At 39.2% G+C, this 14730-nt stretch overlaps 2 protein-coding genes and 1 pseudogene across 3 annotated transcripts in view; 1 reads left to right on the top strand and 2 right to left on the bottom strand.

The window, feature by feature from the left end:
* LOC109141280 (sulfotransferase family cytosolic 2B member 1) overlaps window positions 1-5668 on the bottom strand; it is a 21810-nt gene extending 16142 nt beyond the window's left edge. Inside the window, exon 1 of one of the 2 annotated variants that reach the window (XM_027289574.1) lies at window positions 5545-5668. Coding sequence is in view for 1 of the 2 variants with exons in the window: in XM_027289573.1 (XP_027145374.1) it covers window positions 886-1024 (139 nt within the window). In the remaining variant the exon portion in view is untranslated. Of the gene's footprint in view, window positions 1-885; window positions 1122-5544 lie in introns of those variants that run through there. The other variant, XM_027289573.1, reaches the window with a different exon arrangement.
* LOC109141279 (sulfotransferase family cytosolic 2B member 1-like) lies at window positions 4925-9190 on the top strand (annotated as a pseudogene).
* Window positions 9191-12920: 3730 nt separating this feature from the next.
* LOC113747869 (uncharacterized) overlaps window positions 12921-14730 on the bottom strand; it is a 6240-nt gene continuing 4430 nt past the window's right edge. Inside the window, exons 3-4 of the mRNA XM_027289435.1 lie at window positions 13347-13644; window positions 12921-13234 (exon numbers count right to left, since the gene is read on the bottom strand). Coding sequence (XP_027145236.1) covers window positions 12921-13234; window positions 13347-13644 — 612 coding nt within the window. The remainder of the gene's footprint in view (window positions 13235-13346; window positions 13645-14730) is intronic.

Below are 14730 nucleotides of genomic sequence, written 5' to 3'. Positions count from 1 at the left end.
GCCTTAAAGCCGGGGCAAGGAGTGCCGCCTGCGGCTCCGTTCGAGCAGGAGGGGGAGCCACTATGAGGAGCGGTTGCAGCGGGCGGAGTAGGCCGCGGTTGTTGTGTAGGTGGTTTAGCTTTTGGAGGCATTTTGATCAGTAAAAGGTTGGCGTTGAGTTGAGAATATGGTGGTGGGGAAAACACACACCGAAAAAAGACGAAAAAAGATACAAAAGTGTGCCTAAAACAGAATTTGTGAAGGTTGTTGCAGGAGCTCAGAGAGGCGTGTCCTACTCCATCAGTCGCTACACCGGAAGTCCCCTTAGGGTGAATTTTTATAGAACTCACCTGTTCAAATTATATTAAGGCTTAAAGTTAAAGTTGACAGGTGGGCGCTATCACAGGTGGCTTATTTGAGAAACCAGGCTTCATTGAACCTGCCTCAGCTCCATTCATGCTGCAGGTCTTTGTCCATTTTTATATTAACGGCTTTAAATCTGTGGGTGACATCTCTATGTCCATGTTTTTTTTGTTTGTTTGTTTGTTTTTGTTTTTTTACAGTTCATGACAGTCTGTCTAAATTTCTTATATTTATAATATATACTTATATATTTTAAGTCTCATATTTATTACGGAAATTCCCAAGTGTCCCAAAATGCAAAAATGTTGGCCGTACAGTCTGCTCTCTTCCTTTGCTTGATATTGCTGCTAACTGCTAACTGTTAAATAGTAACAGTAATAATAGTAACTATAAAGTTTATGGGAAACACATTCTCTGTGGCATTAGTAATTCATAAAGCATTAACTAACCCTAGCATACATCTTTACAATTGTTGGTAATTCTACCTTTTTTCATGTTAACTGAGAAGAAAGTTTTTTTTCCAGAAATGTCTTGTTTACTCACCGGACTTTGGATAAGTAGCAATGATGATATCATCTGGGCGAAAAGAAAACTCCTCATAGTATTTCAGGCTCTGTGGTGTGTACAGATTAGCGGGCATATAGACCCCTTTGTACACTTTGTATATCTCTGTTTCAGTCATCGTTCAAAGCTAGAAACAAGCAGAATCTCTGCAGCTGAAGGTTAATACAGCTCACTATACTCTCTCTCTAAACTATGACCCAGTTAAATCAAGTCAAAGGAAAGGCAGTTTATTGGACTTGGACTGAACAGCTTATTTTAAAATCATTTACCCCATCCAATGGCATGTCTGGTTATATATACACTCTAAGAAATGATTCAGGAGGTTAGTTAGTAAGACTTAAAAACATGAGCTTTTTCAGCATAAAAAATACAATTTGTTACATGTCCATTGTTTTATTAAGTTGATAACTTATTTCAAGAAGTTTTCACTGATTTTGGATAAGCCTTTCTGCCTTCACTTAACAAGGAAAAGTTTTAAGTTAATGAAACTTAATATTGTATTATAATATTAAGTTAGTGCAGCTTCCTATCACGTGTGCATATAAAAGCAAAAGAGGCTGCCAGACTGCAACAGCCAGGGAGAGACCCAAGGAGTGAAGGTCATGGTTGGATTAACTTTACTTGGTGAGTAAATATTTTTTTATTTTCTTAATTTTATGTGCAACTGCAAGTAACTATCAGCGCTCAGTTCAGTTACACAACACTAAAATTGAAATATGATTTTAGCTAGCTAGCTAATGTCTTCAAAGTAATTAAACTTTTAGAAGTGCATTGGAGTCGGCTATAAGGTGCCCAAACTTGCGGTCCAGGAAACTGCTGCGGGCATGAATCTTCAGCCCTCGTGTTTGCAGACACATCTATAAGCTGTAATGCTAAAATGAACAGTGGCTCTAGCCGTTAGTACGGAAGCGTATTGCATTCACTTGAAAAAAAAAAAATTAGACACCTTATCTAGATCAGGATCTCGTAGTTACGAGAAAAGATCTCGTAATTAGGAGATCACAAGATCAGGATCTCGTAGTTACGAGAAAAGATCTCATAATTAAGACATTGTGATCTCGTAATTACGAGATCACGAGATCAGGATCTCGTAATTAAGACATTGTGATCTCGTAATTACGAGATCACAGTGTCATAATTACGAGATAAGGAAAGGTGCCTCATTGGCCACTGCACTTTGGTAAAGTTAGAGAGATATTGGCACTTCCGGGATCAATAACTCTTAATCGAAACGTTGTTAAAACACAAAACACGCATATTTTCAACCATACGACAGACAACGTGCTACAACCTAATGTGGAAAAAATCCTGTGAAAATCAGTTTTGTATTCAGAGTTATGATTGATTAAATGCGCTGACACTTTATTTCTCCTGCAGACAGACACAGAGTGGAGTGGGTGAGCAGTCCAAGATGGAGGCAGCGAGAGAGAGAGAGGTCGCAAGAGCGGTTGCGATCCGTGGATTGGTGGTGTACCTCGGAGAAAAGGAGGAGAATCTCTTTAAAGAGCAGTTGGTAATCTGACACAGAAAAACGATACTTTGTGTTAGACCTGACCTATTTATGCTAGGTTGATGGAGATCTCACCACTGAAGTGTTGAAGATCATTGTAACCAGAGGTGCCACATCTGATCCAGCCAGCGCATCACACAAAGATGAAAACAGTTTGTAAAAAGTGTTATTGATACAATAAATACATATGGACAGTAAAACTGGAATTGCCTGTCTAATTTATTCTGACTTAAGTGAAATAAGTTACTTATGATCAATAAAATTGAGGTAACAATTTGCATGGACTTTTCTGAGTAGAGGAAAGAAAAATATATTAGTTATAGCAACTTAAATAGAGTAATTTGACCATGTATTAAACTAAAACTTTGATATAAAAATTTTGTTAGTTCAACATAATTAAGCTTGTAGAGGACAAAACAAATAATGTTGGTTGTACTAAAGTATTTGAGTTAGTTCAGCTATAAAAGTCTCATGAGAAATACTCAATAATGGCTGAGTTGGAATTAGTTGAGCCAGTGTAATTTATATGAGTGTATATATGTACTGTATTCATATCACTCCAGTTTTTACTGAAAGTTTTCATTTATTTCTCTAGCTTCTCTAAAAATAATAATTTGATAAATAAACTTGCTAAGCACAATAAAAAAACAAGTTATAATAAAATCAGATAAAACATACACCAACAGTGAAAATGGTTAAAGGAAAGGACTACAGTAAGTTTTGCAATCGGACTACAGAAGGACTAAAGGATTCATTGTAAACAGGTAAAGCATAATGCTGTAATGATGGCAACAGACAAATAATGTTTTTATCTCCTATCTATAGTGCAGCTGTTGCAACTAGTGCTTTTAATGCTGACCTGACCTGTTTTTCTTGCCCAACAACATTTTATTGTACTGTTGACTCTGCCAGAAAAACATTTGGTTGGCATCCACACCATGTACAAAGGCTCAGCAGCGGCCCAGGGTTCGAATCCGACCTGTGGCCCTTTACCAATACCAAAAAACACATATATACACATTTGAGTACCACTCTTTTATTATTTTCTACTTTGTAGATGAACCCCAAAGAGATCAGAATTATGAAACAACACATGTGGATCAAACAAAAAAGTGTAATCTGTGAAGGTTCTCAGTTGTCCAGGTCATCTTTCTTTGACAAGAACTCTGGTGCACCTGGACTTGGTGTCCAAGAAATGGAAAAAAAAGTACACATGTGAAGACACACTTCCTGTGTGTCACCTGTACATTCATAATCAGAGAAGCATCTGGACTTTGGTTTGAACTTAAAGGCAACTGTGGTATATTTTTAACTACACATGCATAAGGCAGGATCAGTAGTGTGTCTGGGGCTGCTGGTCCTGTGTCTATTTGTGCTCAATGTAACCACTGTAAGGAAATAACTTTTTCTTTAGCCTTTTCTTTAGAGAGGAGAAGAGAAAAGAGGTCAACACTCTATCAATACTTGTAATATATAAAACAACGTAGTTGGAAAAGCAACGTGTTTCAACTTGTGGCCTAATAATAAAATAATAAAATAATACTGCTTTGTGTTTTTCGAAGAAGCAGTCCAGAATAAATTAAAGCTGCAAGCAGCGATGTACGGGTCCTCGCATGTGCGCACGTTGGGGTAGGCGCTGGACACCGTCCCACGCGCATTGCACACCCGTTCGTCAAGTGTAGAGCAGGCCGTCAAAGTCACATGTACATCACGACATCACAAGAAGGAGCTGCAGCAAACCAGCTTTCGGCCACCAGAGGGAGACAAACACACAGCCACAAGTATGGAAAGCTGTCATTGCAGTCACAGAGGGTCATCGAACTTTGAGGGGACACCACAGCCACAGCGTATGAGGTGGCGTCTTTGTTTTCACCAGGAAGCATCACCAAGTCCTGAAGCCCTACATGAGCCAATTTGATGACACTGCAGCGATCCAGATAGGCAACCACCAACCACCAGCAGGTGGCGCTATAGGTGAGTGTGAGTATGAGCATATGTAGGCGTTCAGGCTGTGTCCAGCGTCCACCCTATGACGTTGGGTCAGGATAGGACAATGTATCCACAAGTTATAAGCAACTTTTTTGTTTTGTGGCGAGTAGTGGCGAGTCCTCGAACTTTGAGGGGTCATCACGGCCACACCGTTCAGACTTTGGAAAAGTTGTCTATAACTTTTATTCCCCCATGGCTGAAGAGTAACCTGGCCAAGTTTGAAGCCGTTACCATTAAATCTGTAGGACAAGTTTGATCATATGCGAGGTGTGGAAATGGGCAAAAATGGCGCCAAAACGCAACTTCCACCCAACATGGCCGACTTCCTGTGCATCTGGCACCATGGCGTACATAAGCATTGTTGTGCGTCTGGGTATGACACACGCATGTAACGAATTTTGTCATCCTACGCCAAAGTCACCCCATTCATTTGCCGTTTTTGAAAAATTGTAGGGGGCGCTATAGAGCCATTTTGCAACGCCAATGCACACAACCGCCAAATTTTCGAATTTTTTTACAAGCATGACGCGCCGGCAAAAATCTGTGACTTTTCACGAATGTTAGTGGCACGAAATTAGTCCCAGAAAAGGGAAAAGAAGTAAAATAGTGCTGAAAAATTCCTTCAGTTCCAACAGGTCCTCGCACCGACAGCAGTAATAATTCCCGCCCCCACAACATTACCATCTGCAGGACAAGACATAAGAGACCGGAAGAGACGTGAGGAAGTACAGTCCTAGTCTACAGAGCAGTGTCTGCGTTACTTCAGAAGTTCTGCTGGTTTCTTTGGACGATGACTGAGGCAGAGTTATACACAGTGTACAAAGGCGTGTACGTGCCTGCATGTCTGCACCCACCACAGAGCTTGAAGTACTACGAGGAGTTTTCTTTCCGCCGGGACGACATCATCATTGTAACGTACCCGAAGTCCGGTGAGTTGTCTGTGTTTGTTTAACGCACCGGTGCAGACAAACGCTCTATATTATAGACGGTCTATAAACAAAAGCAACTGAAACGTTTATAACATGTAAGTGATAGAAAAGAGGAGATATTAAATAAACATTCAAGAACAGCTTCCTTCTGTACCAACCCGTCCTCACTGACCAGTCTGCTGCCCGCAGGCAAACAGTCCATACACTTACCTTAAGCAGTTACACCATGACAGCTCTGCTTCGTCGATATCCGCGCCTGGCACTACAAGTGGGTGTCTCCTCTGGTAGCCCGAGGCTAAAAAAACGAAGACAGCAGTCACAGAAACACTTTCCAGGTCCAGTGTGTGTTTAATTTAAAGGGCTCTATTTACAGAATATGTCAGAAATTGAATATATACAATGCATGTTTAGTGTGTAATCATCAAGAATTAGCAATATGAGTCTTTATGTTTATAGTATTATTTCACATTGGGGGTATTTAATTCAAGTTATGATATTTGAGATAGGCAGAACACCATGTCTAACTTGTGTTATTATTCAGTACAACAAATACTGAACGAGCCCAAGTCTGTATGTAGACTGTCAAATCAAATAAAGGGAGTGCAACTATATTATCACCATAATAAGTAGGGCCTATTAATAATGACTAACTAATAATAAATACATGTTATTTTCTCACGCCAAGTAAAATAAAGATTGCATTTAAATATTTTATAACAGAGAACTTTTAAAAAATGGTCAAAAAAAGTTCAAAAAGTTCCCCTTCTGCCATTGACAGAGTTAATCATTAATAATGGCCAGTGCCATGTACCTGGATATGATTTGCCTTTATGAAAACTCTCCTGCAGTGTATTTTATCAGCCAGTGGGTGGCGCAGGAGACATGGATGTTTGTGCAGCCTCTTGTTTATGTTTAACCTCCTTGTTACTTTCAGTGTGTTTTATTTTGAAATATTTCCCGCATCTTGGAGGGCTGAAATGTGTTTAAAGAAAAAAAGATATTTAACTTTGCGTGTAACAGTGATATCTAGTGGTTAAAAATTGGTACTGCAGTGCAAATTCAAAACACTCCAGAGTCATCTTACATCAAAAGTTAACTATAAAAAAGTGCATTAGTTATTAAGGGAACTATACATTTCATAAAGCCCTTTATATCCTTTGTTTAGGTACGACTTGGATGCAGGAGATTGTCCCTCTGATCATGAGTGGAGGAGATCCAGCTTGTGTTGAGATGCTTCCTAACTGGGACCGTGTTCCCTGGCTGGAGGAACACCGGGCCTGTGTCCTTAACCTTGAACAGAGGCCATCCCCACGCATGTTTTCTACACACTTCCATCACACCATGATGCCACCATCCTTCTTTGAAACCAAGCCAAAGGTAAGCAAAATCTAACGTATAGTGTGTGTCATGAAACATTGAGGCTTTCAAAATGGCAAGTATGGGTGTATGTACTATGGGTGATAAAACATGATTAAGTGCCCTTTAGTGTCTTACCCTGACACCATACACTGCATCACAACTCTCTGCACGCTGATGCAGACCACGAGACAGCCGCTGATTTCCAGCATTGCTCCACCCAGCTTCAACTGGGCCAGAGTTCTAATCAGCCTGAGGTAGGCAAATAAATACATCTGTTAAGGAGACTCAAATGCAAACATAAACCAAAGACTGCTTAAACAGAGTTGGCAATATCGCTGTAAACATGATGGAGACTGGAGTCTGGATGGGTGAGCTGGGGTTGATGAAGTGCATGTGGTGCATGTGGTAAGGTAATCAGGCAGGTCAGAGGAAAGCCGGAGGAGACACACACACAGATGTAGGTAAGTGCTGTGTCTAAACTCACTTGCTAGTTTGATTACATAAGTGTGTTCACACTGTCAATTATTGTAAAATGCAGTGTACTGTGAGCACTTTAATGGTGCACAAAATGTTTTAAAAATGACGTAATCAATTAAAAAAAAAATGTGTGCACCATTCAGCTCAGTGGTTGCCACTTTGGCTAGGTAGCAGAACAGAAGACATGGAGCTACCAGAATTGTGAAAATGGTGGCAGAGTAAGCTGCTGGAGTTGTACATACATATACACATATACGTATACAATACAGTTTTACATTCATATTTTGTCAGTCAAATCTTGGTGCTAATTCTCACACAATTGCAATTCGGCGAGGAAGAAAAAGGAGTAAAATGTTGCAATTGTAGTTTATGTTAAGTGCATAATGGCCATATTTGAATTGAGACAACACCCCCCCTGCTGAAATTAGCATACTAATTGAGAAGATAGACAGACAAGACAGACATAAAGATAAGAGAAGAGAAAAACAATCGGAAAATACGAGGAATGAAGGAGGTGAACAACCTCAACACACTTGCATGATTGTGCCGGACTTTTAGAGGAAATTGGATGGTAATAGAGTGGTCAATTTAGAATAAGAATACCATACACATTTTTCATGGCAGCCATGTTGATATATCATAATGTAAAAAGTACATATAAATGTCATCATTCATTAGAACTGTTTCTTTTGTGTCTCACGTGTGGTTGTCATGCTGCAAAAAGACAATGACACTTTATCTTCTGGTATAGTCAGACACAAGACGTCAACAAGAAAAAAATGCTATGTAGCAAATTAAGGCAGGCATATGTCATATATCATACACTTTGTGTCTGAAGACTGAAAAGGGTTGAGTGCTGAAAGCTCCATAGATGATTAATGAATGTCATATCATCCCTGCAGGTCATCTATGTGATGAGAAACCCCAAAGATGTGTTTACATCTTCCTTTCACTATTATGGGATGACATCCTTTCTGGTAAACCCAGGTCCACAGAGCGAGTTCCTCCACAAGTTCCTTGATGGAAAAGGTTGTTCTCACTGTTCAGTGTGCAGTATTTATTTATAATACAACACACAATCACAGTTAAGGAGACGAACCTCCATCTGAACTACATTTTATGCAATGGCTGTGGTCTTTGACCTTCTAACAACTTTAGTTAACATGGGTGATGTTCAAAGACCATAAAGTTCAACACTAAAGAATAAATATTAATCAGAAATGAATAAAGTTTGAATTTACTCATTATAACTGAATACTTTGACTTTATTTTCCTTCTAGTTATGTTGGGCTCCTGGTTTGATCGTGTAAAGAGCTGGCTGAATGCTGAAGATAAAGATCGCATAATGTATATCTCCTATGAAGAGATGATAATGGTGAGGATTGAGAACTAATCCGCAAAAACTGAAAATCTATTTTGACATCACAAGAATACATGGTCATACTGTGAGAACTATTGCAGTATGATATGATGTGTTTCTCTGTGGTGCAGGACCTGAAGGACTCTGTGGCCAGAATGTCTCAGTTCTTGGAGAAACCTCTGGACCTGAGGTGATGGAGAAGATAGCAGACCGATGTTTGTTCAAGAACATGAAGCAGAACAAAATGTCCAACTACTCTACAGTTCCTCGTGAATTCATGGACCAGACAAAGTCTGAATTTCTCAGGAAAGGTTTGTGTTAATAAATGATACATATCAGACTATTTCATGTCCACTGTTATTTGATGCAATCTACAGAGCATGAAGAAGGATGCCTATGCAAAATTACTGTGCAAAGAGATTATACAAACTAGAAAAATGACAGTATATACAGTTCAAAAATTGAAATTGGGAAAATTTCCCACACCATGTCTTTAATCCACCATGAATTCTCTTCTATGTTGTATTTCAGGAATTGCTGGAGATTGGAAAAACCAACTAACTGTGGCAGAAGCAGAGTACTTTGATGCTGTTTACAAAGACAAAATGAAAGATGTCAAATACAAATTTGTATGGGATTAAAATAAACTTGTTGAAACTACTTCATGAAAGTCATTTAATCATACCATGATGCACAGAAACCAGAAATCTTTTATTTGCTTCTTGAAAATAACATCACAACTGTCTCACAATACTCTTGTCATGACATGATGCAGCCTCAGTTCTGATGAAGCTGTCCTCTCTGGCTCGTCTCTATGATCTCATGACAGTAACACAACTACTCTATGTCCATAAATGGTCATTAGTCTGCAAACAAGGAAACATGTTTACCCTTAGTGCTCTGATATTATAATGTGACTCTGTGGAGGCTTCTATAAAAAACAGCAAAAGGAGGGAGGTGTTAACCACCGCTGTTAAGAAATGCTTGTTTAAAAAACAGGAAGTAGAAACTCATTCTCACAGTCAGTTGGTCCTCATCGTTCAGTCTCACTCTGCTCATCAACATGGCTCTTCATCTCAGTGTTCTTCTCCTCTTCCTGGAGTCACAGGTCAGTCACAGCGGTCATTTTATCATTTGTTTCCTTATGTGTGTGCGCTGGTTATGTCAGAAGATGATGCGACTATAATCACAATTCTTTACATGTGAGTTGGTTGAGTAATGACCTAATATCAGCGAATATTTGCAGTAACATGGTTTCATGCTTCTTGTTGCAGGAATTGACTGCACAATACAAACAGTCAGTAAAGTGTCAGTGAAGGCTGGCCTCCCCTCTCTGTCCCATGTCTCTATGGTCACAGTACACACACCATGTCAAACTTGTGTAGAGGAGATAATTCGGACAACTGCTACACTGAAGTTAAACAAATCAACGAAACAGTTCAGGAAGTTTTCAATCTTTGATGACAAACACCAAAGTCTTCACTCTGACTTTTAATAATCAGTCTGATGTGACACACATTACTGGTGTGTTGTGGAGAGGAATGATGGATCACACGACGCAAAGCGTTTTCAGCTGTCAGTCACCAGAGGTACGAACCCTTAAAGCACCTTAAGTACCTTTAATTTAATTCATAGAAGCCTCAACAGGTCAGATTTATATTCAGAGCACTAGGGTAAACATGTTCCTGTTTGCAGAAATGACCATTTATGGACATAGAGTAGTTGTGTTACTGTCAATGAGATCATGAGAGAGCCAGAGAGGACAGCTTCATCAACATAGTATTGATAAATCTGACCAAAGCACTGATAATACCCCGAATCTTTGGATAGCCGAACCAATTTTAATGACAATTCATTGACATGGACCGTGTAAAAAACAATGAGATGAGTGAAAGGTGTCACTCGTAAGCTATGACCATCATTTAAGTTTGTTCAAATTTGTCATAGATAGATTATACTTCATTTATCACCATGCTGGGAAAGTTACAGTGCAGCAGCAGCATTACACACAGTGACGATAGACAACATAAGAATAAAAAAATAAATGTCATGTCTTTAGTTTGATATGTTTCAGGTTTCTCTGGTGTGTACATGTTGTGTGCTTGTGGTTTCACAAAGATAAAGGCTAGATAAAATAATTTATGCTTCTTTACTGGAACACTTTTGTGCATTCATCCACAGAGGAGACACACATCAACTTGAACAGACAGAAGTGTAAACCACATTCACACTGTTGGTCTGAACTACAACTACTGTCACACTTTATTTTTATCATGATGTTGCTCGTAGAGCTGCAAACTTGTCCTTGTCACTAACAGGTCAACGCTTCTTTCAAATGTGCAGCTTGTCAGAGAGCTGAGGGGAATGTGTAAAACATCAAGGCAGAGCATCACCAATTGTGGTCTGGTTTAGTGTTGTTTCTGTACCACACAGTGATCCTCCCTGTCAATGTGGAGGACACTTCAGTAAGAAAAAAAACAACAACTCATAAAAAATTAAAAAACGTACTCCAATATTGTCTTCGTCTTTGATTTATTCACCAGAGTAATAAAATGCGGTTAAGAATTGAACTTCAACATACAACTGTAATATATAAAGGAGGATCAAGAATATCACACAGAGAATACCAAGTTACAAATATTTAATCAGAATACATCCTCATTCATTTTCTACCATCATGCATTTTCATCCATACATCATTTACAATAGAACAATAAAAGTTATTCATATTATTACTATGTTTGTTAAATAAATATGTATAGGGTGATGTCAGCAGTCCGGTGGGACATTTCTCAGCTTTGTCAATGGACACATAGTTTATGAACTTAGCTTGCTAAATCCAATGCTAAGGTGAGCTTAGCTGTTCATGTATGTTAACAATGCCAGTATACACAGTGAGAGGGGATCTGCTTCATATTTCAAGTATAGCTACATATACAGTCAGTGACCAGAAAACATTAGCTTAGCAACAGTTCATCCCATCATGTTGTGACATACAAACCCTAATTGTGTTTTAAGAGTGTATTTTTGATGACCACACGGTCACCTACCAGCCTGATGCAAACATCTTTTGCATGAATTCTGAATTTTGAACAGTGACTATGTAAAAATATGAAAGATACAAAAAGCTGAAAGAACATGAGAAAGTCTCAAATGTTGTAAATAATTGAGTTTCAGTGTGAATGAGTTTGAAGGGTTTTCTCATACACTTCATTTGTAACTAAGCTTCAGAGAAAGTTGAATACTTTCAAACATTTTAATAATAATACTTAAAACACATCAGTATTGAGCTGAATGTATGAATAAGTAGATACGTGTTGATAATACATGAAACACAGAAATATGTACATTTGGCACATTCTGTCAATAAGGACATATTCCTGGAAAACCTTGAATATTTTGAGTGAAAGGTACAAGTGAGAAAACCTTGATCCCTAATTGAACTGAAGATTTTGAAATTTGAATGATGCTTCTACTCAATGTGAAGAGTTAACTGATGCTTTCAGCATTCACACCTAATATATATAATATATATCTATATTATATATATATATATATATATATTATATATATATATATTATATATATTTATTCAGACAAAGGACTCATCTCTGTTCTTGTCCTGTTAGATCTTAGTGCTGCATTTGACACCACTGACCATCCAATCTTTTTACAGAGACTAGAACATCAAATTGGCATCAAAGGAACCGCCCTAAGCTGGTTTATTAATCGTATTTCTTAGATCGATCTCAGTTTGTTCACGTCATGATGTCCTCCTGCATACCAAAGTTTGTCATGGAGTCCCACAAGGTTCTGTAACGGACCACTTCTATTTAGTTTATATATGCTTCCTTTAGGAACATTATTAGGAATCACTCTATCAATTTTCATTGTTATTCTGACGACACCCAATTATATTTATCGTTAACCCTGATGCAACCAATCAGTTAACTAAACTCCAAGCCTGCCTTAAGGATATAAAAAGTTGGATGACCTACAATTTTTGTGTTAAATTCAGACAAAAACTGAAGTTCTTGTAATTGGACCCAAACACCTCAGAAACTCTCTTTCTAGAGACTTAGTTACTTTAGATGGGATCACCCTGGCCTCCAGCTCCACTGTAAAGAATCTTGGAGTTGTCTTTGATCAGGATTTGTCTTTAACGTCCACATAAAACAAAATTCAAGGACTGCATTCTTCCACTTACGTACATTGCTAAAATCAGACACATTGTCTCTCAAGCGGATGCAGAAAAACTAGTCCACGCATTTGTTACTTCAGAATGCTGCTGCAGAATTTAAAATTCTTCTCCTTACTTACAGTAAAATTTCAGTTGGATAATTCATTAAACTAAATATATTTGTGAAAGCAGACATACAGTAGTAGTCTACTACTTAGTAGTGTGGTACTTACTCGTGCTGGGTCTCTCTTTAACAGTCACATGCACTGGCATCTGTAGGTCTCCTTTGGTACATAAATACCAGCCGCTGCTCTCTGTCCTCAGTCCACTCAGTGTCACAGTGAAATCATTTGCATTGATAGTCATTCTTGCTCCATTTAGTGATCCAGACTGCTCCTTCACACAGGACCCTCCCAGCGTGCACCACTGAATCTCTCCAGAGATATTATACTTAAAATGGATGGTAACATCATCTCCATTAAATCCTGTAATCTCCTGATGATCCACAGAGAGTTGAGGTGAACCTTGAAGAAGAACAAAAAGCAAAGCAAGACTCCCCATCAGTGTTTTTCTCCACATTGTTGAAATGTGTCAAAGGAATTGAAATGTGCTTAAAAGTGCTTTAAGGGTTCGTACCTCTGGTGACTGACAGCTGAAAACGCTTTGCGTCGTGTGATCCATTATTCTTCTCCACAGCACACCAGTAATGTGTGTCATCAACAGACTGATTATTAAAAGTCAGAGTGAAGATTCTTTGGTGTTTGTCATCAGAGATTGAAAACTTTCCTGAACTGTTTCGTTGATTTGTTTTAACTTCAGTGTAGCAGTTGCCGAATTTATCTCCTCTACACAAGTATTTGACATGGTGTGTGTACTGTGACTCATAGAGACATGGGACAGAGATGGAGCGTCCAGCCTTCACTGACACTTTAGACTGTTGTTATTTGCAGTCATTCCTGCAAACAGAGCATGAAAACATGTTACTGCAAATATTCGCTGTATTAGGTCATATCTCAACCAACTCACAGTAAAAAATTGTGTTATAGTCGCATCACCTTCTGACATAACCAGCACACACACATAAGTGCATACTGCTAAGGATAAACGGACAATACCTTTCAGAAACCTCAAATCCATCTCCTCTTCAGCCCTTTCTGCCTCTCTTACTAGTAAAATACCGAGAGTGTCTGGAGGACTGGAGTGATGGTGATCACGGGTGCGGGTGTGGGTGAGCAGATGGCGCAGAGTTTTGGATGTACTGTAGTTTATTTAAAGTTGTGGATGGTGTGCCGTAGATGATGCTGTTGCAGTGGTCAGTTCTGGAAGTGTGAGGCATGTTATGAGGGTTTCCGCAGCGGGGAAGGGGTGATGAGCACAATCAGGCTATGTTCTTGAGATGGAAGAAGGCAGTTCTGGTGATTTGGTTTTGTGATGTTCAAAGGAGAGGTTATTGTTAAAGATGACTCCGACGTTGCGACTGTGGGGGATGGAGAGAGGGTGGAGTTGTCGATGTTGAGCGAAAGCAGTCCGCGGTTTTGGTGAGGGATTTGGGGCCGATGAGATCAGGTCTGATTTGTCACAGTTTAGTTTAAGAAAGTTGATCTGCATCCAGGATTTGATGTCGGCGAGGCAGTTAGAGGGAGTGGGTGGTGGCGCCGCGGGGTTGATGGAGTTTGTGGAGCTGGAGTCATCGGCATAACAGTGGAAATGAAGACCATGGTGGCGAATGAAGTTACCAAGAGGGAGCTACCTCACTGACTTGCTCCATCGCCACAATTCATCCTCCGTTCATCTGATGCAAACCTCCTGACTCCTCCACCCAGGACCAAGCACCGAACCTGGGGCAACAGAGCCTTCTCTGCAGCTGCCCCTTCCCTCTGGAACTCTCTCACCAAACACATCCGTGACTGTACTGACTTGCCCAACTTCAAATCTCTGACAAAAACACCCCTTTTAAAATTGCTTTAATGTTTAATGTCTATTGTGTTTTTAGTGTACTATATTATATTGTTTTGATGAT

Source organism: Larimichthys crocea, chromosome XVI (assembly GCF_000972845.2).
Source record: "Larimichthys crocea isolate SSNF chromosome XVI, L_crocea_2.0, whole genome shotgun sequence".
NCBI lineage: Eukaryota > Metazoa > Chordata > Actinopteri > Sciaenidae > Larimichthys > Larimichthys crocea.
Note: the sequence above shows the minus strand (reverse complement) of the source record. Positions and strands in the feature narration are given on the sequence as shown.